The sequence below is a fragment of the Mustela erminea genome, chromosome 17 (genome assembly GCF_009829155.1).
Source record: "Mustela erminea isolate mMusErm1 chromosome 17, mMusErm1.Pri, whole genome shotgun sequence".
NCBI lineage: Eukaryota > Metazoa > Chordata > Mammalia > Carnivora > Mustelidae > Mustela > Mustela erminea.
The window spans coordinates 4,802,899-4,828,986 of NC_045630.1; the positions used below are offsets into that span (position 1 = coordinate 4,802,899).

At 43.6% G+C, this 26,088-nt stretch overlaps 1 protein-coding gene and 1 long non-coding RNA gene across 3 annotated transcripts in view; one reads left to right on the plus strand and one right to left on the minus strand.

The window, feature by feature from the left end:
• The window catches only part of LOC116575987, a 203,835-nt gene that overhangs the window by 90,218 nt on the left and 87,529 nt on the right, over window positions 1-26,088 (plus strand). The gene's annotated exons all lie outside the window — the stretch shown is intronic.
• Window positions 568-24,187, minus strand: TNFSF4 (TNF superfamily member 4). Of its 2 annotated transcripts, none has more exons than XM_032317612.1 (3): window positions 23,841-24,187; window positions 5,045-5,093; window positions 568-3,544 (listed from the first exon to the last, which is right to left on the minus strand). In XM_032317612.1, exons 1-3 carry the CDS (start codon window positions 23,991-23,993, stop codon window positions 3,195-3,197), a joined length of 552 nt encoding a protein of 183 aa, XP_032173503.1. In that variant the 5' UTR covers window positions 23,994-24,187; the 3' UTR covers window positions 568-3,194. The 2 variants fall into 2 exon arrangements, with proteins under 2 accessions (XP_032173503.1, XP_032173504.1); XM_032317613.1 differs by lacking the exon at window positions 23,841-24,187 and adding an exon at window positions 22,067-22,709 and having other exon boundaries at window positions 569-3,544.

Below are 26,088 nucleotides of genomic sequence, written 5' to 3' on the forward strand. Positions count from 1 at the left end.
AGGATGCCCTGATCATAGCTCTGATGGCAGATAGGAAATCAGAATACTTGCCCTGTCCTTCCCTCATCAGGGAATTAGCTGATCAGAATGAGGAAAGGAAAGGGTGCCTGTGTGCCTAAGTTGGTTAAGTGTCCAACCTTTGATTTTGGCTCCCGTCATGATCACAGGGTCATGAAACCAAGCCCCGCGATGAGCTCTGAGCTCCGTGGGGAGTCTGCTTGAGATTTTCTCTCTCTGCCCTTTCCCCCCACTCCCCATCCCCCGCTCGTTCACTCTTTTTCTCTCAAAATAAATAAATTTTTTAAAAAATATTTTATTTATTTATTTGACAGAGAGAGAGATCACAAGGAGGCAGAGAGGCAGGCAGAGAGAGAGAAGGAAGCAGGCTCCCCACTGAGCAGAGAGCCCTATGCGGGGCTCGATCCCAGGACCCTGAGATCATGACCCAAGCCGAAGGAAGAGGCTTAACCCACTGAGCCACCCAGGTGCCCCTAAAAATAAATAAATCTTCAAAAAAAAAAAAAGAAGAACAAGAAAAGGAAGAGAGGATAAATAAAAACTCTAGCACTTGAACTAGTAGTGAATTCTGAAATCTTTATTTGTTTCCATGTAAATATCAATATTATTATTAGCTATATTATTAATATCAATATTAATACTTCCTGAGAGCCAGAGAAGCACTAACTACAACATTACAACTTAAAATAGGGGACCTGCCCAGTATGCTTAAGAACAAATTATGATTTGGATCAAGATTAGAATCCCTTATGCCAGCCTCTAAATAGAAAGGTACTAAGTAACAGTTGGAACTGCTCTTGAAGGAGTGGTCAAGAAGGCTGAGGGAAGACGTTTCAGAAAACAGAATTCCACACAGGGTGAGAGAAGCCTGGACATCTTGACTCACGGCAACCAGTACCTAGACATTTAGTACGAACATTCACGGTTGGCGCTGTGAGCACAAGATTCCAAGACAGTCACTTAACAAGAGAGGAAAGCAGGACCCAAAAATGGGAAATTACTTGTCCGAGGTCACTTAGCTCATTAGAGACTGAATCAAATTAGATTTTCAGTCTCCTGACTTCTCACTCGTTCTCCTTCCGTAAAACTCCGCCGTGCGGACAGAAGGTTTAATTATCTTTCTGGAGAAACGACTGAAAGGCAACCTGCGTATTTTGATGGGTTCGAGTTGGGGGCGGGCACTAAAGTTGGTGCATGACAGAAAAATCCCTGCATGGCCAAAAGAGGCCCCATGGGAAGGGCAAACCACGTGTACCTAAAGGGAGTGGGCGTCTGTCGGGAAGGACCCTGACAGCACAGACAACCCACAGAACATCTATGCCCAGGACTGGAATGAATGTTCAGGAGAAATATAGTTAGAAATTCCAACCTTTAAAAAGTAAATATATATTTTCTTAAATATTATCTATAGTCATAAACATTTACTTATTAGTTACTATCTTCTGAGTAGCTTCAACTTTCCAAAACCAGAGTGAATAACAAATATACACACACACACACACTCACACACTTCAATCCTCTGAGTCGTCAAGACAAATATCACGGAATATCTTGCTCAGAACAATTCATGTACAGCATTTCGCCCAATGCCTGGCCCACAGCAGACCCTCCGCTGATGTTTACCTGTGATTATGATCGTGACCGTGACTACGGTTATGAAAGCGCCTGGACAGCCACTCAGAGCTCGGTTGCTCTTACCATATGCAGTTTCTCTCATAAATAAACACTTAAGAGGGGATGGAAAACTGTGTTAAATAGATAGGAAAAAATCCAAATGCAATTGAGACCATTTAGTATGGGGCAAACTGTCTTCTCCCTTTCTGGAGATCCTGGAGATATCACTGTACTGCAGCACAGTACAATACCTTTGATGACACAGAATCATCCAGAAAGAGTCTATGTCATGTTATGCAGTCTGTTTAAAATGGGAGGAAACCATTTGCTGCCATCAAAAATTTGAGAACTTACAAATCGTCTGGAAATTTGTTCACAGTGCCATAAGCCTGAGGCATCAAGAGGGATATTTAAACTAAAAATAAAGGGATCATTTTCTTATTGGTATTGCTGATTATTGGTCATTCTAGTCTCAGTATTAGATCATATGCAATATTACAGATATCACTGTTTTTCATATACTATAATAACTTGAGTATCTTGACATAAAGTTGCATGCAAGAATAGAACTGCTTCATTTTTGAAGCTAGCAACGCAGTATACACGTACACGAAATAGGGCTGAGTGCATATCTCAGTATAAGCAGGAAAATGCATGTGTGTTGGTTTGGTTGGCAGTAGCAAAGAACTAAAATTCCAGACCACCAAAATTCTTACTGATTTTTACCCCGAGCTGTCCAGTTTCACTGCTCTCCCATGCCATAAAGATAACCCTCAACAATAAATTATCTCACTCTCCCAGTTTAGAAAACTCTCCCTCAGTTTTCCTGAAATCAGTGATTATATTTTTTCACAGCATCACATCACCAGGATGATTCTTTGAAGGGAAATTTCTATTAAGAACAATGGAGGCAGGGAAAGCAAGCAAAGTGGCAAGGAAAAAAGAAAAAGCCCAGAGCAGAGTATTTCTCAGCTGGTTGTCTTCAAGTCCTGCCAGCTGTTCTCAAGATGATTTTCCATTTGAACTCCAACAAATGGGAGAGGTATTAGACACTACACAAACCGCAACTAATTTCATCTTGGAGAGACCGTTTTGGCTGCCAACCGTTAGTCCACACCACCTTTGGCCAATTCAGAGCCCCTTCCTTGGTCCTCTTCATTTTCACAAAGCCAGTGTCAAATTTCCAGCAAATGGTAGTCAAGTGTCTTTTTCAATAAAGAAAGTTTATTATGACAGTTTCCTGACCAGTAGATATAATGTGCCTTGAGGAAGAGGCACCTATTTTCTCACTCTTGTAGAGGCGCCTAGTAGGCTTGAAGCAACCATAAGGGACGAGGGGTAGGTGATTTAGAAGACATAAGGATAAATAAAGTTAATTGGTACATAAAAATAAGTTTTAAATATCCCTGAGTTGGGGGATTTGATTCTGGTCACATCCCGTGTGGCCATATATGGGGGCTAAGCTAGGACAATGTCTTCACTCCCAAGGAAGAATCAAAGTCCTGTCCAACCCCAGTTCGTTGTTCGTGCTGGTGTCCGGCTCAGGAGCAGCCCTTGGGTCCTCAGTAGGCACAGAATCCACCAGGATTTTGATGAATGAGAATCAATTCCCCACCATTCACCTGAATGTCTTTGTAGGAGGTACTGTGAGTGGTCACGTTAAAGTAGACTTTGTCCTTGAAAGCCAGATAAGCCACTCCAATGGAGTCAACAGATGTGACCTTGCTCAGGGAGAACAGAGGTTTCCGACCCTTCCGGTAATAAAGGCTGAGGCTGAGCTCCTCGGAGAAGTAGCCCTTCAGGGAGATGAGGTAAAACCCGTCGCAGTTGATAATGATCGAATTATCTTGCACCTTCATGGTTTCTTCGTTGTTTGGGGATGTGATGATGCAACCTTTCTCATTCTCACACCCTAAGGAGGGGAGGGCAAGAAGGAAAAAAAAAGATTCCTTAGCTCAGCACTGGGCAACCTTCTAATCCATCTACAAGCTTGAGATGGTGGTAGGGACAGGTTTTGAAAGGAAAGTAAGAAAGAGAGCATTGTGTTTCTGAGTGAGGGGTGGAGCCTGCTTCCACAGTGGAATGGAAGACAAGGCACAGCTGATAATATTAGTGGCCCAGAGAGTTTCAGGTACAGACGGGATTCAGAAACAGAGAGGTCACAGCAACCGGCCGTAGGCACGACAGACCAGGGCCGGGAAATGGAACTCCGAGGTTTCCCCGATTTTTCACAAAACCAGGAAGGGCTGGTCATTTCGGTGCTTCTTTTCTTTTTCAACAGATAGACTAGGGCAAAGGGTAGCAAGAGGCCCCTTGCCCAGATCCTGCACACCACCTCACACAAAGCTTGTTACCGCTTCTCTAACCTCTCGCCACCTGACCGTGAAATGCAAATTTTTCATATGCCTTGGGACTGGATGACTGGCCTTTGCCAGCAGTCACTTAAGCTTAGTAAGCATTATGCACAGAATGTCTGTGGGCTCAGTTCTGCTCAGTAAGATGCCAGAGAAAGAGCTCAGGAACACAGACCTGCTTCTCCATTTTATCTTATTGCTAGTTTTTCCTGGCAAATGACTTGGGAAGAGTTGCCACCACAGGGGGGAAAATATGGGGGTAAAGGAGGCTTTGGTAGCTTTTATAGGGCCATTTCAAGCGCAAAGCAAAAAGACTAAATTTCTTTTATTTCTACCTCACAATATCATCCTGAATGGCCAAGCAACCACATCTCGGATTCCCCATTTTTGCCCATGACCCTTAGTGATAGGAAAGAACAGGTCTCCACTACTGGACATAATTCATTTAATTCTACTTTGCACCAGGCCCCGGGGGGATTAAGTTGAATTGAAAATGAGGGTTGCTGGTGGAAGGCAAGATATACTTCCCTTCAGACTCAGAAGAATGTAATAAATAAATGAATATCCATATAGAAACTACTGGTGATTGTCCTAATATTAATCATGGATCCGAATAATGCTCTCCTGGTAGTTAGAAGATCACCTTGTCTTCATGTCCAAGACACGCCTGCCCCCCACTCTCCTTAAGACAAAATCTTGTCCTGTAATTGATTTAGTGGGAAATAATGTGTCATACGGTCAGACAGCCTTGTAAGAAGTGAAGCCTTAGTTTTCTTTCCTGAAAAATGAGAATAATTCCTACTCAGAGGGTTCCTGGAAGGAGTAAGCGAGAGGCACATAACGTGATCAATACAGTGACAACCACATCTCTGGTAACTAATTACTCTCTTGTCTTCTCTATACACCTTCTATGTACCTAATGAAAATGGCACGCAGGCTCTAACAATTGCAGGATTTTGTGCTTCCCAAAGGGTAAGGAGAGATTCTGTTTTTGGAAGAAATTAGGAGACTAGAAGGAAGATTCTTTTAAAAACATGAATCAGTTAAACAATACTTACTGGTAAATTGTACTCTGATACTTTGAATTGGAGGATACTGAGGTGGCACCTGAAGGAGGAAAAAGGATATATATTTAGGGGAAAAAGCAAACAAATGAAATTGACAAGTCATATTCTATCAAGCAAAAATGCAGGACTGTAGAAGGAATGACTTGAGAAGACATGGCGTGTTTTCTACGAAGATTAGACTCGGACTTTCTACCGCCCCCTTATTTTCTATAACATCTCCTCAGGTAAATTAGGAATATTCTGCTCTGTTATGCAAGCATCTAAGATTCTGCCAGACTCTTCTCTGGTATACTGTTTTGGCTCTCTGAGCCCCATTTTCCCATTTTGGATAATGGAGCATTTAATAGTCATCTTGAGAAATCCATTCAGTCATAGAGATCCCCTCATGAGCAAGGCTGTGACCAATCAATCCATCACGGCCACAAGACCACAGAGTGTACCGGGAGTGAATTCTGGAAGCTTCCTGGCTGCTTGTTCTTTCGCTGCAACCTGGGAGTAAGACTGTTGTATTTTCAGGTCATACGGGCAATAGGAACTGGTCTAATCATGCAGAGTTCAGTAGATTTGAGTGCATATATTTCTAATGTCTCCTCCTCTTCTGTTTAATGACTTGAAAAACCTAACTTGAACTAAGTGGGTGCTCAGCAGCAAGAGAGAAGTAAAGTACTAAAGAAAGCTGATAGATCAGATATCTCCAGTAATCTAACGGCTAAAAGAACAAAGCAGTTCCCTACGGAGCAAATTCCAAAATACATGAAGTGGAAAAAAAGGCAGAATCATACATAAAGTATATCACCATTCATGTTAAAAAATATTAATAATGCATGTATGGGCATTGACTATATCTGAAGGAATACCCACAAGACAGCTCATAAATGTTGCCTCCGGGAAGTGGAATTGGAAGCCTGAGGTCAGAAGTGGGAGGAAGCTTACTTTTCATGATCTACTTTTTCACATTTTTAAAATCTTTCACCATATGCTGTGTTACCCGCGAAAAAAGGAAATTAAAACCAAAACCAAAACCAAAAAGCACCACCTATTACTCCTGCCAAGAACATCTCTCCTCACAGGTTATTTTTGGCAAGACGTTGTGATCAAAGGTACGGGGAGGGATTTGTTTTCATACCCTGGGGTGTGGAACCCCAGCTTCCCACTCTCCTGGCGCACAGTGGCTGCAGTCAAGCGGATTCCACCGGCACTGCCCACACAGAAGAGGAATCCCCTACTTCCCTTCTAAGTCAAATCACAAACCTTACCAAGCTGAAACAGCAGGCAGCCTAGGAAGAAGAGAGAGCCTTTCTGAGCCTGCCAGTGGGTGAACCCCAGAGGCCATTTAAATTCAGTGGTGAGCCCATGGAGAGAGGTGTTGACTTGGGACGACATGAGAGCTTGAGGGGGTATGGTTCTGTCCCCTCCGTGAACTGTTTGCGATGCTGGAATCTGGGTCCGTCGTGCCTAAGGCAATGTTCTGGAAGAGAGCCTCTCAAGGGGCATATTACACTAGCACCATAATCCCCTGGGTAGATACATGCCCCCCACTCCTCTCCAGCTGGTTGGGCCCAGCACGAGTGGCCACGTAATGAAAGTCGGAAGCAGCGTGTGGAATAGCACACCGAGCACAGGGCTCAGCACACGGCAACCTCAGGGCTAACGTTGGCCAGGCAGGTTCACAGACATCTTGGGCAAATTTCATAACTTCCCTAGAAGTCAGTTTTTTCATTTTCAAAAATTTCCAGGCATCCCTTCCAGCATTAACTGTCCAAGATTTGGCTTTTAAAACTTGTAATTCTAGGTCAATTGTAATAAAAGAAGAAAACAGGAAGCCTCTTCATCCAAACTTACATGTAGCTCTCAGATCTAAAAGTCCTCATGATTTAATTTGACTGACTCTGCAAAATCTCGAAAAGGTCCCTGCAAATCAAAGACATTTCCGAATGTTTTGAAGTACCCTGGTGGAGCAGAGTCGGTAGTCATCAAGAGGACATTCTCTGAGACCGCAACGCTGAGAGGCAGGAAGGAAAGTGCACATGACTTCCTCTCTGGGGTAGATCTAACAGAACTCCAGACTCAGCCTTCCTGTTCCCTCTCCTGAAGCTTGCCCAGCATTAGACGTTCCTGGGTTCTCAGAAGCCTCTCATGACATCAGTACCATCAAATCCAGGCAATGTTGTGGAATAAAATAAGGCGACCCTTCCTTTCTCTTGCTCCTGCCCTTCCACAACTTTTTCCTTCAGCCTCCGTGTTTGATTACTTCCCACTCACAACGCCGCTGCCCTGAAACCCCTCCACAGTGCCCAGTTCCAGACCTGCCGTGGCCTGGCTCCAACCTCCTTGTCAAGCTTTATAGCCACACATATCCTGTCTGTGTCTTAGGCTCTCACCAGCTGTTTTCTGTCATCTTTTTGCTGAGCCGGGTAGGAGGAGACAGAGATCACAGACTTAGGAGTCAGACTCAGTTGAAATTGTGACTTGCCTAGCTTTGTGCATTTGGAAACTTTATATATTCTTTTCTTCCTCTCTTTCTTTCTTTCTCTTTGATACAAAACAGTACTATGCACAATCTTTTTTTTTTTTAATTCAAGTTGCCACCTACCACCCCTCCAGAAATGCTCAGTTTGTTCTCTCTAATTATGAGTCTTTTATGGTTTGCCTCCCTCTCCCTGCTTGTTTTGGTTTTTTTTTCTTCCCTTCCCCCATGTTCACCTGTTTGGTTCCTTAAATTCCACATATGAGTGAAATGACGTGATACTTGTCTTTCTCTGACCGACTTATTTCGTGTGGCATCATATACTCTAATTCTACCCATGTTCTTGCAAATGGCAAGATTTCATTCTTTTTGATGGCTGAGTAATATTCCATTGTACATGCCATATCTTCTTAATGCATTCATCTGTCTATAGACATATTGGCTCTTTCCACAGTTTGGCTATTTTGGACATTGTTGTTATAAACATTGGGATGCAGGTGCCCCTTTGGTCACTACATTTGTATCTTTGGGATAAATACCTAGTAGCACAATTGCTGGGTCATAGGGTAGCTCTATTTTTAACTTTCTGAGGAACCTCCATGCTGTTTTCCAGGGTGGCTGTACCAGTTTGCATTCCCACCAGCTTTTCAAGAGTTTCCCTTTCTCCACATCCTACCAACATCTGTTTTCTGAGTTGTTAATTTTAACCATTCTTTCAGGTGTGAGGTGGTATCATGGATCTGTTAACCATTTGTATGCCTTCTTTGGAGAAATATCCTGGCTTCCTAGGATGAGTTTGGAAGTTTTCCTTCCCTTTCTATTTTTGGGAACAGCTTCAGAAGATTAGGTATTAATTCTTCTTTAAGTGTTATGTCCATCTAATCCACTGTGTCATTTAAAGCTATTGTTTCCTTGTTGAGCTTCTGCTCAGATGATTTGTCCATTGCTGTAAGTGGGACATTAAAGTCCCCTGCTATTATTGTATTATTATCAATGAGTTTCTTTAAGTTTGTTATTAATTGATTTATATATTTGGCTGCTCCCAATTTGGGGACATAAGTACTTACAATTATTAGATATTCTTGTTGGATAGACCCCTTTATTATGATATAATGCCCTTCTTCATCTCTTATGACGGTCTTTGGTTTAAAATCTAGTTTCTCTGGTATAAGTATGGTTAGTCCAGCTTTCTTTTGATGTCCATTAGCATGATAGATGGTTCTCCACCCCCTCACTTTCAATCTGGAGGTGTTTTGGGGTCTAAAATGAGTCTCTTGTAAGCAGCATATTGATGGGTCCTTTTTTTTTTTAATCCATTCTGATACCTTATGTCTGTTGATTGAAACATTGAGTCCATTTACATTCAGAGTAATTATTGATATGAATTTAGTGCCATTGTATTACCTGTAAAATCACTATTCCTATAGATTGTATCAGTTCCTTTCCAGTCTTTGTTGCTTTTGGTCTCTCTTGCTCCCTTTAATATTTCTTGCAGAACTGTTTACTGTTCACAAACTCCTTAGTTCTTTATTGTCTTAGAGACTATATCTCCTTCTATTCTGAATGACAACCTTGCTAAATAAAGTATTCTTGCCTGCATATTTTTTCCGTTTAGCATGTTGCCTATATCCATTAACTGAAGCTGATGCTTTGGAGCATTCCGTGATCAGGAGACTTGGTCCATATAGGGGGCCTGTGTTGGTCTTCTGATGGAGAGGTCCACTGTGCTGGCTCACAGACCTGCCCTAATAAAGATGCCCCATGAGGTGCAGAGGGGCAGGGTTTGGTGTAAGTAACTCCAGCTTCTACTGGAGGTGCTGTGTTTCATGCTAAAGTTCAGCCGTGCTGGGGGAAGGGGTGTGGAAAATGGCATTACCCCACCCTCTCGCCCCAGGGAGGGAAACTCATGGCTTCCCTGTTCAGGAGGCCCTCATGGAAAAATGAACAATCTCTTCTGTGTCCCAGTTTTCGTTAGATCCCTGCCCTCAACTTGTCTGTGCCCAGCCATCAACATGCCCAGGGTCACAGTTCTCCTGTATTTTATCTCCAGCTAGTGGTTGGGATTCAGAACAACAAATCCTAAAGTACCTGGCAGGGCATGGACCCACTCCCTTCTGGAGGAGAGCCTCACAGTGCCATGCTGGGCACCTTTCTGCTCCAGAAAAACAGTCTGGAAGCATTATATACTAGTTCTGATCATTAGTTTTTAGCTCTGTGAAAATAAGGCATAATATTACTATTGGACTATTTCAGATGACTGTAAAGTTTAAGTAAGATAACACGGGAACGCCCCCAACAGTTAGTCTGGCAAAAGCCTTTGAAAAATACTCGCTTTCCTCATTCTCTCTGCCAAGAATGGCCCTCCAGCCGCGTCTACTCATCAAAAGATCACCACCTTCAAAGCCTAAATCAGATCCCTGATTTTTGGCTTCTGCGCCTCCATAGCAAGTGTTTAAAAGTCACTATCTTCACATGGATGTTTATAGCAGTTTTTTTCATTATTGTTAAAACTTGGAAGCATCTAAGATGTTCTTCAGTAAGTGAATGGGTAAACCCACTGTGATCCGTCCAGCCACTGTGCTGTCATTCAGCGCTAAAAAGAAATAAGCCCATCAAACCATGAAAAGAGGTGGAGGTATCCTTTTTTTTCTTTTTAAGATTTTATTTATTTATTTGACAGGCAGAGAGGCAGGCAGAGAGAGAGGGGGAAGCAGGCTCCCCGCTGAGCAGAGAGCCCGATGCAGGGCTCAATCCCAGGACTGTGGGATCATGACCTGAGCCGAAGGCAGAGGCTCAACCCACTGAGCCACCCAGGTGTCCCAAGGTGGAAGAATCTTAAATACATATGACTAAGTAAAAGAAGCCAATCTGAAGGGGCTACATACTGTATGATTCTACGCATTAAACATTCTGAAAAAAACGAAACCACAGAGACAGCTACAGATCAGTAATTTCCAGGAGTTAGGGAGAAGGGAGAGATGAATACGTAGAGTAAAAACATTTCAGAGCAGTGAGACTATTCTTTGTGATGCTGTAATGGTGGGTACATGCCATTATTCAATTGTTAAAAGCCATAAAATGTACAACACCAAGAGTGAATCCTAAAATTAAAAAAATGAAATAAAATAAAAACACTCTACTGACTTCCATTCTACACTGGATAGAAGTCTCATCTGCTCTACAAGACTATTTAAGTGTGTGACCCTGGTAAACGGTACCACCTTGCTGATTTTCAGAGTGGAAATGGTAAGATCTATATCTTAGAGCATTGTTGTGAAGACTGAATAAGCTCATGTTTTGTGAGTCTTCAGTATGTGGCCTGGAACAGTGAAAGGAGTTGACAGGTGTCAGCTATTATTCCTGGGTGCACATGGAAGACAAGATCCATATCACATTCTTAATTTATTCTGTGCAACATCAGTCAAGCCTCATGTATGACGACAGAATCAAGGAATTAATAAAATACTGAATAAAGACTACCAACGTCCCTGAAATATTCGCTCTCTGGCTCTCTGTAGCCCAAAGAAAAGGATCTGGGCTTCATGAGAAAGATTACCAGAAAATAATCAGAGATACTTATTTTACCCACATGCAAATAAACATGGTCTTTTTAATATCTTGAAAAGCAAAATCCTCAGATCCTCTCCAAATACTAAAAGAAATGGGAAAATATCAAAGGTCCCAGAGAGCTTCCACATAAGAACAAGCTGTAGAATAAAGATTCTTCAATCTGGAAAATCTGAAGAGCCCACGTCATTCTCAAAGTGAGTGTAGGGCCAGTGCATCCGAGAAAGTCCAATCCTGGTGTTCGAATGAACTGGTCTCGGAAGCATGAGTATAAAAGAAATCATCTCCTTGCTGCAAACAAGAAATGTTTTTTCTACTGAATTATTCAGTAATTGATTGAATAATCTGATTGCCATATTATTTGGTGGTTTGACACAGCATCGGCAGTTACAGAGTATCTGTTGTGCGGCAGGCATTAGAGTCAACTCTGGGCACAGAGAGGAAGAGAACAGACAGTTCGTATTTTGACAAACTTATATGCCAGTTGAGGAAACAAAACCCTTCCTCTACATGAAACCTTAACTAATGGTCAATAGACAATATATCCCATAAGGTTCCAGAGAACAAAAAAAAAAAAAGAAAAGAAGAGAAAAAATCACTGCAGGCTTTGGCAGCTCAAGGAGGAAAGACATGACAGAGGCCCTGCCTGAAAGAGGAAAAGGAACCAGAGAAGCAAAAGAGATTCTGTGGAAGGAAGGTCTAGGAAATGAGACCATTCTTGGCATTCAAGAAAAAATAAAAATTCAACATGCCGTGCACTAGGTTATTCTTTCTCAGATTCATTACCTCATTCGCTGTGCAAAATAATCTTCGTAAGTATGAATAATAATTACCCATGTTTTGCAGATAGGAAAATGAGAATCAATGCTGTTAAGAACTTGCTCATGAATAAACAGGTTTCAACTTGAGTTTGGTTGAACTCCAAGTTCCTGATAATAACCCTTCTCTTATCCTATACCATCTTGAGAGAGAGAGAGAGAGAGAGAGAAGCCCTATGAAAATAATGTCTGATGGTCCAAGATTAATTGGAATTATTCTCATCATCAGTATTGATCAAGACTAACATATTAGGTTTTAAATAGTTGTTAAAATATTCAGATATATCTCAAAATATCCAGAGGTTCTTCAGGGGAAAAAAAAAGCTCTCCAGCCAATTCTACAAGGTTGTCTGCATAGTACAGGTTGGCAAAACTTTTAGCTCAGCTCTGATTAGGTACAATTGTCCTGGCGAGGAGCAGGAGCCCATGAGTAAGTATAAAGTAGGCAGCAAACAGGTGCTACAAAGAAGAGCCAGAGTTTGGTCCTTTCCTGGACTCTCTTAGCATCTTGCGTACTGACTTGCCGAAAACATGGTGAGGAAATGTCTGGTGTCTAGAACTTCCCCGGCACTATGTACCATGTTCCCAAAAAGGTGACGCTTATTTCAAGAGCTCAGCTTCGGAGTGTGAGTTTCTAACTCTGACTCACTGGGATGTGGCATGAGGCTGCCAACTCTGTACTCATTTGGCAGTTGTCCTTGAGAGGGGCGTCTGCGGCAAGAGGGAATGACGCTCATCAGATGTGGAAGCAGGAAGCTCTGCGTGCACGGCGCGGGCCTTGCCCTTCCCCTCGGTCCCGGATCCGGCGGGGCGTGCGCGGGGGCGGGCATCCGTGTTGCACGGTGGGGAAACAGGCCTCTGAACGGGACTCCCCAGTTCACCACGCCACCTCCACTGGGATGTGAGCCACCCCGTTCCCAGCCTTCAGTCGAGAGAAGAGGCCTCCGAGATCTTGAGAGTAAAACCTCGCAAGCTGTCAGGGTATGTAGCAAGGAGCCTCTGGAAATAGCGACGTTTCGGCACTTCACTCCTTACAGCAGGCTGGGCAAGCAGACCCTCACCCCGGTGCACTTGATGTGTCCTCAGTGAAACAGCCACCTTGCGAGGGGCCCACCTCTTATCACTCAGAGGGGGAAAAAATGAGAAGAATGGGCAAAATCTGGTTCTTTGGCCAAAGAGGCTTCTCTGTTCAGAAAAACTTATTCCAAAAGGCATATTTTTTAAAGATGAAAATGTGTGACTTTGAAAACTTCTTTGAATAGGCTTTTGTGCTTTAATGAACACAAAGAAAAGCCATTTTAATTGCCATCCAAACTCTCTCTTTCTGCATTCCCGTGGCCGCGGGCACCTTTGTGCTGTGATCTCTCTCTCCTACATGGCCCATTCCGTGCTCTAAATGTAGCCTGCTCTCTGTAACCCCCTCCACTCTTCCTGTCAGGTTTGCTTAGTAATGGATATCCCTCCAAGAGGCACTTACTAGCCCTCTCCTTTCTATCTCAGAGAACAGAAACTGTGGTTTCGTGGTCCTGAATGCTTAGCAATTAACAAATTCCTGAGAGGAATCTAGGTATTCAGGTTAACAACCAAATGAAAAAGCAAAAGCATCCATGTGACCTGAGCACACTTTGACAATGATCTGATTGACCTAATGCGACCAATTCTTTATATCCTCAAGGGAAAGATTTCCTTGTATCTGGGCTTCCCTTTCCACACTGGAAAGTCCTCAGAGTACACTGACAGAGGGTCTGCCAGCTCATTTCCAAGAGCTCCCTTCCTCACCACAGTGACTGAGTGAAGTCTCCGCTATAATATCCTTGTTAGCAGCTTAGTCTCTAAGCAGCTGGAAAGGTCCATTACAGTGTACCAGCAGCATTTTCTTTTTTTTTTCCTTTTTTTTAAAAGATTTTTATTTATTTATTTGATAGACAGAGATCACAAGTAGGCAGAGAGGCAGGCAGAGAGAGGGGGGAAGCAGGCTCCCCGCTGAGCAGAGAGCCCAATGTGGGGCTCGATCCCAGGACCCTGAGATCATGACCTGAGCCGAAGGCAGAGGCCTAAACCACTGAGCCACCCAGGCGCCCCCCAGCTGCATTTTCATAAGTCTTGCCATGCCTCAGACATAATGGCTTATCCATAAATGTTTGCTGAGCTAAGGTGGAACTTATCCCCTTAGACAATGCCCAGACCTTAGCATGACACTCCATAATCACATAATATCGGACACGGGCTCTAGCCAACTCTGCATTGCTCAGGGTTTTTTGGAAATGGCCCTATTCATCCTTGAGTACAAAGGGAGTTGCAAAATTATTACAATCAATCTCTTTCTATTTGAAGTCACTCATTTCCCATCTCACTTGCTGTACAAAAAGCAAGGACAGTTGCTTTGGGAGGGCAACCTAGTAGAGCAGATAAGGCATTGATCTGGGAATAGGAACACCTGGGTCTTGTCTTAAGCCAGAACAAGTCCTTTCCCTTCCTCAGATTCTAATTTCCTCATCTTGATGTCCAGCCTCAGTTAAACTGGTAGAATGAGCGGTATAGAATAAAAAGTACTTCTTCACACCATGGACGTACTTCTTCACACCGTGGACGGACCAAGCAGTGCCTACAGACATTCATGTCCCAGAGCAGGCCAATCGCAACATTCAAAAGAGAAATCCCAAGAGACTGGGTGATAAGAAGACCTTTTGAACAGAAGATCTTCTCAACACTGTAAATCCTTCTACTATAATAAAAACAGCAGGCCTCCTCCCCAAGTGGCTCCCTCTGATGGTTAGTGAACAATCAAAAATATCTCTAGTGCTGGCTGTGCAGTGAAGCTCTTAGCCTCATTTGCATGAGCCTAAATGATCCTCAACCTGTATTCTGGTGCAAACTGAGATTGGTGGCTGGTAAAATTCATCAGTGGGATGATGATGGTGGTGACAGTGACAATGAAATTTTAAATTAAAGCCTTCCTAAGATCTGGTATGAAGATAGGTAGATAGGTAGGTAGGTAGGTGGATGGATAGATAATAGATAGATAGAATCACAAGCATTGGCATAGATGTAGATAGTGGAATATTATGTCACCATAAAAAGGATGAAATCTGGGACCCTTATGTGGCTTAGTGTGCCTTCAGCTCAGGTCCTGATCTCCAGGTCCTGGAATTGAGCCCCACCTCGGGCTCTCTTCTCACTGGGGAGTCTGCTTCTCTGTCTCACTCTCCCTCTGTGTTTTTTCTCTCTCTCCCTTTCAAATAAATAAATAAAATCTTTTAAATAAAAGGAAATGCATATACCTAGCGAGTACTACACTAAGTGAAATAAGTTGGGCAGAGAAAGACAAACACCATATGATTTCACCTGTATGTGGAATCTAAAAAAAAAAAAAGAATAAACACAAGCAGAATCAGAGCGATGAATCCAGAGAACAAGCTGATGGATGTAGGGGGCTGGGAAAATGGGTGAAGGGGAGTAGGAGGACCGGCTTTCAGTTACGGAATGAATAAGTCAGTGGACTAAAAGGCACAGCATAGGGAAGGTAGTCAATGACACTGTAGTCACATTGTTTGGGGACGGGTGATGAGCCTAGCAACTGTATAGAGAAGTCGAATCACTATGTGGTACACCTAAATGAATGTAACATTGTGGGCCAACTACACTCAAAAAATTTTTAAAAAAGAAAATGAAAGACTTTCTGCAAATAAGTGGTAGAGAAACAAAGCACCTAAGGCAAAAGAAAAGTATGCTTGCTTTGTAATTGCCGTCAAGAAACCAGGTATTGAAGCAGGTAGATAACTTCCTCTGAAACCTCTTAGTGAAATTTCTTACTGTACCCCACTTGGTTATCCAGTGCTTCTCACACACGGTGCGACTGCTTCTTTAACCCTCTTGTTTCCCCGCTGTGTCGGAAAATCTGGGAGGGCGAGGAAGACCGTATGTTGCAAACCACCGCTTCCTCTGTGTCTGACAGGTAAGCGTCCCTCCGCAGATATTGCTAAACAAGTAAGCGAACAAGTAGTTCATAATGAGTTGAACAAGTGCCCCGTGTTCATGTCCACCTGGCACCTCAGAAAGTGACTCCATTTGGAAATAGGGTCTTCACAGATGTAGTTAATTAAGTTAACATGAGGCCAACTAGATTCAGGCGGACCCTAAATTCAGTACGACTGGTGTCCTTCAAGCAAGAAGAGAGGACACCGTGATACACACAAGGAGATGATCAAGCAAAAAGGGAGGCAGAGCTTGGGGTCACACACCTATAAGCGGAGAAACACCAGCGACCGCTAGGAGCCACTGGAAGCTGGAAAGAGCCAAGGAGGGAGTCTTCTCGAGAGCCTGCACAGGGAGAGTGGCCCTGCCAGCACTGTGATTTTTTACCCTCCAGAACTGTGAGAGAACAAATTTCTGTTAAGACACCTAGGTGATGGTAATTTACTATGGCCACCCTAAAAAACAAATCCATTGTTGCATAGGTATTTGAAATAGTGAACAAATCACGCTTTCACATTAAAGTAAGTATTCAATTCAGAGTGTGATGGACTAGAAAGGTGCAGAGAGATTATGCAGTTGAATCTCATTATTTAAAAAAAAAATAGCAATGAAAGAGAGAAAATAAGGCTCAGAGAAATAATGAGTGCCCAAATTGAGGTCCTCTTTCTTGTCTATGAATAGACCACATATGCAATACTCCAACTTACAAAAATAACCTGTAAGCTATTACGTGACTGGAAAGCTTCATTGATCATGTTACCAACATCTGCATAAGTAGATTTAACTCTCCTCTGAAAAAGAATCTTCTTCCTTGATACCAGGTTGTAAATACTTCCCTTAATTTTTCTTCAAAAACTACTGATGTCAGAAAAGGAAACAAATTTTAAAACAGGCAGACAAAATATTTAAAGCTTAGGGTCATGGAGTCATGACCAGGACTAGAATTTAGACCTAGTCTTAATTTTTTTTTTTTTTTTTAGATTTTATTTATTTGTTTGAGAGAGAAGAGAGCAAACACAAGCAGGTAGAGAGGCAGATGCAGAAGGAAAAGCAGACTCCCCACTGAGCAGGGAGCTAGATGCGGAGGGACTCGAATGTGGGGCTCAACCCCAGGACCCTGAGATCATGACCTGAGCCAAAGGCAGATGCTAAACCCACTGAGCCACCCAGGCGCCCTGCCCCTCCAGTCTTAATTTCTAACCCTGACTTTTCTACATAAACCTAGGGAAGTCTCTCATGCCTCAAATTTCCTCATTGCAAAACTGAACACCTAACTTCCTCCAAAGTTATAATGAATTAGAGAGGACAAAAGTAGGGGGGAAATCTGCAAGACGAGGGGCTGTTATTGCAAGTAACAGCAGGAGTGACACCCCTCCGTTATCCCCCCAAAAGAGCTTTGAGTTCCCAGTCTTCATCAGATACAAGGTCAAGTTACGACCTTTCAGGGCATTGGAAGCTGAAAACATTAGGCACCCAACACACAAGTAACTCAAAATATATTTTGTATTACTGAACTATAAAATGTGTTTTACAACTTACTTTATAACCCAACAGGTTTTTATGTTTGCCCTCAATGACTGTCGGTCGTGCTGCTTGCTTGTGTTTTGTGATATTGTCGTTTTCATCCAGATCTTTGATGGTTTCTGTGGTTCTCTAGGCCTGTGCTCTAGCTACAGAGAAGCCCAGCCCTGAGGGTCCGTGGTCTACACACGGGACCCTCCCTTCTCCACAGATACAGGGCAACGCTTGGGCAATGGTTTTCTATCCACAGGCACTTATTACATTAGTGCTGTGAGCAGTAGGCTTGAGTGTTTGCTTATTTTTCTGTCAGAGTATGTTCTTCAGTAGCATTTAAATGTTAGCAAAGCTAGACTGATTTCTACAAATTTACAACCCACCTAAGGTACATTTTAGAATGAAGGTCTGCTGAAAGGAAAAATAATTTTTTTTAAAGATTTTATTTATTTATTTGATAGAGATCACAGATAGGCAGAAAGGAAGGCAGAGAGAGAGGGAGAAGCAGACTCCCCGCCAAGCAGAGAGCCCGATGTGGGGCTCGATCTCAGGACCCCGAGATCATGACCTGAGCCGAAGGCAGAGGCTTAACTCACTGAGCCATCCAGGTGCCCCGGAAAAATAATTTTTAATTACGCTAATCAGCTCCCCAGTGTTTTCAGTATTGTGAACAAGACAACATGCCTTTTCTAGACATAATTTTCTACCCATTTCGGCAACCAAGTCATTGGAGAATTGGATGAAATACATCAGACCGGGGTGGGGGCTGGGGGGATGGAATAGGCCATGTTCTAAGAGTGTACGTTAGGTCTCTGGACCCCTGTTGGCCACTAACGCTAGTAACCCCGTAGACCTTCAGAAGTTCTCCCCTTCGTCCTTCCTTTCCGCTCTAACGCAGTCATGAGCTCTTAGAAATCTACGTTCAGAAATGCTAGAATTATTACAAGGATTCGTTTGTTTGTTTTTAATCGTATAAATTTCAGTAGCAAAGTCAAGCTTCGTGAAGTTAAGGTCAACCTTGACTATGATACGGTTTCCGAGGTTTGAGTTATGGGGTGTTTGTCCAGGTGTAGAAGTGCCACAGAGTAGACATTCTAGTGGTCCTTCCTCTGGCTACGGAAGCAGGTCCAGGAATCATCGTAGTCTCGGCATTTGCAGAGCTCGATACCACAGCACTCGCTCCTCACGCAAGCCAAGTGCCAGCTTTGGAAACGACTAAATGGATGGTCTGGGAATGTCACAGAATTTTCCCAGGGTCAGGGAGTTGGAAGGCCGGACTGGACAAGTCGTCTGGTTCCCGGCCCAGCACACTGTTGTCTTTACCCCAACAGCTCCTTCAGAAGTTTGAGAGGTTTTGTCTTGTCCTATAAGAAAGTGTTTTCATTCTTTCACTTGAAAAAGTATGGATAGCAGAAGTATGGGGACTTCAGACAACACACAGCTATAGGAAGCCAGGACCACAAGCTTCACCTGTGACTCAGGAACAACCTCTACTCCGTACTTCTCTTGTTTCCTTTAACTCACGAAATATAACATAAAAACATCGTACATGCTTCCCCTAACCTAGCTACCTCCAGTCTAACATTCGTTTTCCATGAGTAAAGAATCCCTGAAAAGGCTGGAAAACTGCAGTTTCTCTAAGAGTAAAGGGCACGAGAGTAATTGCTCTTAGAAGAAGTCGAATTGGAAGGCAGGGTGGGCGGCCCTGGGCAAGTTGGGAGGTGGGTCTAGTCCGTGCTTGTAGCTAGGGGCTGAGGTCAGAGAAAAGGACCTGGGAGACTACACTCCTGGGGCTATACTGAGACCCCTTTGCTCACTTCCCAAACCTCGTGTGTGTGTGTGTGTGTGTGTGTGTGTGTGTGTGTTTCTATATCCGTAAACATATGTGGCATTTTCCAGCCTGGTCTCCGGCCACATTACTCTGTCCTATTTTGAGTACATGGGTCAGGACACGTACCGACATTGGTCATAGATCGCTGTGTAAATAGTGAACTTCGGGCCCCCCCCCCCAAGTGTTCATTCTCTCACACGTGGATCAGCACTTGGTTCCTGAGAAAAACTTTCTAATCCGGTAATCCGAAGCCCTCAGGAAAGGAGCAGGCGCTCTTGCAGAAAACGGGAAAGCCGAGAATGGTTCGTTTTACTGTGGTGCCCCCTAGTGCTGCAAGAGATGTGACTCACTCTCTCACTTGCAATAGGTAGACCACACGAGAGAAGCGAAATTTGGAGAAGCAACAATTTTAGTAATTTGTCCTGTATTCTCTTTTGCATAGAGTAGAGGGAAGTGTGCTCCTTTAGCATGAGTCACAAGACCTTTTGTGATCTTCCCCCGCCTAGGTTTTCAGCCTCACCTTTTGCCACTTTCCCCTATGAACACTCAACTTCAACCACTCTGAACAAATTGCGGTTCTACCGAGGAAGCCTTCTGCCCCTGTCCGAGGCCACCACCTGTCTTGTCCATTGAAAGACTTTCCACTCCTCCTTCTAGTATTAGCTGAAGCACTACCTGCTCCCCCAGCTTCTACCATCTCTGAGTTTCTGGGGTTTTATCTGTAAATAGACTATGTCCGATGCCTGCTCAAAAATCCAAAGGTTCTCTTGTGTTTTTTATTAGTACTTCCCCCTGAAGACCTGAAAATAATTAATGACAAGTTTAGTTCAACACTTCAGACGTTTCTTTTTCACTCTCACAGAATTGCTTATGAAAAACTCAGATGTATTGGAAATCACTTATTTGCATGTCTGTCATTTAAAAAAAGAATTTCTAAAAATGTTCGTTTACATGGGGATGCATTTAAACTGAGCTAATCTGAGACAAGATTTCTTCAGGCAAAAACACCTCTTTTTCTTCCTAATTGATACGAATAAAAAAATCAAGTTACTGCCTGAAACTTGGTTGGAAAACTATGAATTCTGGGCATCACTGGTACAGAAGAGATCAATCACTTTCCAACTGCCCCCACTCTGTTCTTTCCAGCAGTTAAAGTGGTAAGAGTATAAACCTTTCACTGTGGGATTTGCTAAAGAATTATCGCCAAAAGCCCTCACATATATTAAGTGCTATGTTAAAGGTGGTACAAACCTTGGGAAAGCATCAAAAGCCCTGAGGCACGCAGATATAATTTTTTTTCTTTTTCTTTTTTTAAGATTTTATTTGTTTATTTAGGAGAGAGAGATAGCAAGAGAGAGAGCAAGCAGGGGTGGGGGGGGTGTGGAGAGAGAGAAGCAGACTCTCCACCTAGCAGGGAGCCCAACGCGAGGCTCGATCCCAGGACCCTGGGATCATAGCCTGAGCTGCAGGCAGAAGCTTAACCGACTGAGCCCCACGTGGATATAATTTACAAAAGCTTTGCATATTATAGGTCAGCTCTTTTCTGCCATTGTTCCCAGCTAACAATACAGGTCCAGCTGGGAGCCTCGTACTTTAATGGCAGTCCCAGTAAATATCCAAACAGTGTGTATTGGTTCTGGTGAAAGAAACACTTGGTTTTATAACTTGTATCCTCAATATACTTCTAGGACAGACACTTCTTTCCCCTTTCAAAATAAGACATTTCCCTAGCCCAGAACAGGTGATGCAGAGAAGCGTGTGGTATATAAGTAGGTACAGATTACAAATACTTGTGCAAAATTTATTTGCTCCAGTCCCTTCTTAAGAAGCAGGAAATTCATAAGCTTAGACACAAAGGTCTATTTACTTATATTTTGTATTTCTCAAATCCTCATAACCGTTCTACAAATTTATATATATAAACTACATACTCACAGCATATTGAGCTGGGAGAGTTCTTTCTGATCATGTGATCCAACTGCCTTGTGTTAAAATGAGTAAATCAAGGCCCAAAGAGGGAAGTTACAAGGAGGAGAGGGTAAGACCTATCTTTTTTCTAGTATCTCAAAAACGAAGACTTCTGCTTTTCACATAAGTCAATACAACTTAGCAGAGTTGTGAGAAAACAAAGTTTACTAAATAAACTTCATTGAAGGGAAAGTCCACTGTCAAATGCAGTTTAACAGCAACATCTGTATTGTTGTTTTTTGTTTGTTTGTTTGTTTGTTTTACAGAGCTCTATATGGAGGCAGTTATTTTATAAAGCTAAAAGTTAAATCTGGGAAATTAGGAAAAATGACAATTATTCTCCGAATACATTTTCCTACAATAAAAGAGATCCAGTTCAGCTGGACAAATGATCAGCATTTAAGCTCAGTTTCACCCCTCAGATACATCACTGGAATATTATGTTTTGTAAAATAGACATTGGATTTATACCACCAACTACCCCTTCCTTCAACCAAAATTCCAATCTTATCAGTGAGTTTAGGAAGGCTACCAGTCTAGGTCCCCTTTCTGTCAGCTACACTGCACCCCTCGCCCCCACACACAAACTGCCCCCAGCACCCCATTTGATCAAACTCCAGGGTGAACACACATGACTCGTCTATGCTGGCCTCCCCCCGACAGACCCCATGAGATGACACGAAAGGCCCCATTGGGCTGCCCTGGGTCCTACAACAGCACAATAAATGACGTTAGCTATGACAGTCTAGCGAAGAAATAAGAAAAAACATTAAAGGTGATGTGCGGTGAAGAATTTCAAATATCTGTGCCCCCCAAATTTTGTACCGGGAGTATATGAGAGCACATTTCTTGAGCAAGTGGATCTAACATACCTCCTGTGTCTTTGCTTCCATTTCTGCGCCAGGACCAGAGAAGGCTGATCCTCTCCCAGAGATGGGCTCAGTGAATTCTAGCATCCTGGAAGCCCGCAGTCAGCTTTCCCTCCAGGCTCTGTCACAGAGTCCCTGGGTGACTTGCCAGAAAGGACTTCTCTCCTTCTCAGCATCTCTTAGGTGCTCACAGTCTCGGGCGGACCCGCCACCCGCTGCTTCTCTGTTCCACCTTTTCCTCTGTCCTGCTCGGAGCCCCAGGGCAACTGTTGAGTCTTGACTGGGTCATCGGCCCTGTCTTTCTGTCACCCCACAGTGTGAGGAAATATGTACACTGTGGTTGTCTGAAAAAACGCGCTCAGGGCTCCCAGACCTGGTGAACGCACTCAGCTGTTCTATTTTGGGTCGTTCTCTTTGTTTTCTTCTCAGAAAAGCCTAATTCCGGTCTCTGTCTTGGGCATCCTGCCATGGACACGTTACTCCTCTGCCCACCCCTCCCCCAGTCGCCTACGCTCGTTTCATCCAAGGGGCTCTGCACAGGGAAGGAGGCAGGTGACAAGACCAAGAGAGCACTGGCGCGTTGTTGTGCTCAGCGGTCTGCAGACCTGACACGACACCAGCTACACGTTTGGAATTTAGGAACATGAGCCCTCTGCGCGGTACACTGAACACAACCACACTCCCACCAGCCTCCGTGCACCAAAAACCCCGACTTCCTGTAGACAAAGACAAGCCCAGGCATTGGTTAGGACTCTGCTTATCTTCTCCTGGTCTCATCTGAGGTACCCAGTCTCTGACACGGCTATCAGAGATTAAAGTTCCCCTTGTCTCACCTTTACCAGAGAGACACTTTTGTAACCTAAAATGACCTGCCAAGAAAACGAACTCTCAGACTGGCCCCACCAAGGGAATGTGGGAAGACTCTACATTTATTTTCTCTTCAGTGGAATCTCCTGCAGCTGAAACATCCTTAAAGACCAAAAAATGTTTGTAGATATGAACAAGTAAATAAGAAAAAAAAAATGTAGAAAGAACCAGAACAAAGAGAAGGAAAAGAGAAAGAACATCTTCATTAAGTGGGAGAAATACTTAGAAAGATAATCACCCACTACATAACATACTGGAAAAAGTGGAAAAAGGCAAAGCGGTGTCTGTAAGTTGTGACTGGCAGAGAGAGAGTGAAAAAAAAAATCTCTGATTAAGTTATCAGGGCAGCTCTTTGGCCATATGCAGACACACATGTGAACACACACCTCTCTGGCCTTAGAACCCATAGATGAGCTATTGAAAGGACTTGGTCCCGGTGCCTTCGGCATTCTTCCAACAGCACATCGCCTGTGGGGTTTATGAATACAGTGGGAAAGTGGCACAGGTCCCTCTCTTATTTCCTTTTTCATAAATTCCCTGATCAGATGCTTAGTAGCAGAATCTGGCTAAAGCACGTCTATCAGTGATTCCAGGTTTCAGAGTGAGAGCTCATAAAGCAATACCAGATTTCCTGCATGGCAAGAAGGAGGAAGAGGAGGAGAAGAAACCAGAAGCAATGCCCTTGCCCTACCTACCTCTCCTGCGCCCCACCTGTGCCCCTCCTGAAAAGAAGGGAGGAAAGGAGAGACAGGAGGGTTTGACCACACTCTCCAGTTTCCGAGGGGCAGGCTGGGGGGCAATGACCAGGTTGGGCACCAGATGATTTCCAAGTTCCTGGAGCTTGCTGGAGCTGCCTCAGCGTGAGCTGGGGGAAGGGATGGGGAAGGCGCGCGGGGAGCTTCCGTCTTACCTGGGAAGCGTAGAAGTGCAGGCAGATGTAGGTGAAACACAGGAGCAGCCCCAGCCCCTGGATCACGGCTGCCACCAGCAATAGCTTGTTCTTCTGGAGTCTTCGCCCTGGTGCGTTTCCCACGTTCTCGTCCAGGGGCTGGACCCCTTCCATCTCCGCGGTTTGGATGCAAGGAAGAGGAAAACTGCGGCAAAGGGGCCTCAGGGGGGCGACCTCTTCTCCACAGGGAGGAGACGAAGGGAGAACAGAGCTGCTCCGTGGGAAAAGACACAGAGGTCCCAGGGCCCGAGAGAAGAGGCGATTGAGAGGGCACAACGCACTCTCTCAGTTTTAACACCGCAGCTTCTGCAGGCAGGCGGGGGAACTTCTCTGTGACTAATCTGAATTTCCCCTTTACTTTCTTTCTTTTTTTTTCTCTGGGCGAACAGGGAGTTGTTTTTGTGGCATTCCAGTTCTGATTTGAGTGACTGTGAAATGACAGTCATACAAGTGTGCTAATTTCTTCATTTCTCATTGCACCAGTAACCAAATTGTGGGTCACTGATGGAGATAAAGATCATCATCCGTTGAGGTAGGAGTTCCTCTGTCCCTTCCCTGAGGCGTCTCTCAGACCAGAGAAGAGATTTGAGGAAAGCGTCGGACTTAATTGCTCATGGGCTCGTCCCTGGGTAACGAAGCACTGAACCGTCGGACACATAGACGCGTGTGTATAAAGGCGCACCCAGACCGTTCCTGAGACGAAAAAGAGTCAAGAAGAAAACAGGACGGCGGTCATGAAGCAATAAAGGAGTGAGATCCTCTGGTGGTAGTACATTACATTCTAATAAATATTGCGCGTCCCCCTTAGCAGACACTGCTAGACAGCCTTACGATCTTTTGCTCAGTTCATCCCTCGAGGCAAATTTAGTAAACATTTACATGATTAATTTTAAGCATAACAGAGAAGAAGCAGAAGAGTATCCTGACTTTTCCCCCTTCCTTCCGCTTTTCCTTTTCCCCTTACATAATTTTTGTGTGAATGAAGAAATGAATAGATTGAAATAGATTGTTCCTTCCCTTGAGGTCAGGGGTGCGTAGGACTCAGAACTTGGAAAGTAAGAGTATTCTACCAATAGATGGGCACTCCTTACCGCTGAGCACGGAAATAAATGATGAAATGATTTATAACGTCAAGTCCAGATTGACAAATATTTACTGGATACAGAATAAATCCAGTGCTGCACTGGAGCCCGTGGGGCTGCAGGGGAGGGGGCATTTAAGGCAGGATTCTGTTTCTTCTATAGGCAAATAGGTCTCTCTGAGCTCCCCAGGAGACACTCAACAGATATTCAAAGAAAGAAGAAGGAGGGGAAGGTCTATTTTGATATCAGCAATATGAAATGATATATCAACTTAATTTTATGGAAAGTGAATATTAGGCATATTGCAAAGAGAAGCAGTTTGTGGAAAGTGGAAAGTACTTTTCTGATTGCAGCATAAATCAGAGGAAGTATGAATTAATATCCTCATTATAATCATTATGCCTTGCACTTGGGGAACACTCTGGTCTTCAGACATTCAAGTTTTTGTCTGGAAGATAAGGTAACACTATCATAGACACCAAGCCAAAATTAGAAAGCAAGTTTCATTGGAACTTATCTCTAGCTAGTGATTCCAGTGAGCAAAGTATGTGTAACGTACAGGACGTGGAGGGGAAAAGTATGAACGAAAAGTCAGTGTAATAGTGTAATAGTTGATAGTCATAAATAGATGTTAAAATTGGTAACAACTTACTCATTTATTTTCAAAACCCGACTTAAAGAGTCAAAAACTGGGGCGCCTGCGTGGCTCAGTGGGTTAAAGCCTCTACTTTCGGCTCAAGTTATGATCCCAGAGTCCTGGAATCGAGCCCCGCATCGGGCTCTCTGCTCAGCAGGGAGCCTGCTTCCCCCTCTCTCTTTCTCTGCCTGCCTCTCTGCCTACTTGTGATCTCTGTCTGTCAAATAAATAAATAAAATCTTTTTTTAAAAAGGGTTAAAAACTAAGATGCTATCAGCAACTATAAAGACTAGCTGGAGAAGATCCATGAAAACTGTTATTTGCTGAAATCGTAGAAAATACTTTTCAATGACTGCCGAAAGCATGGAAAAAATAATCGTTTAGTGTATGTACTTATGCCCGACCCGCATCTCTTCTCATTATTAAAATCGTGGTTTCTAGGGAAAAAACTACAATTACTGGTTTTTGTTAGAGACCAAGAGAACCTCGG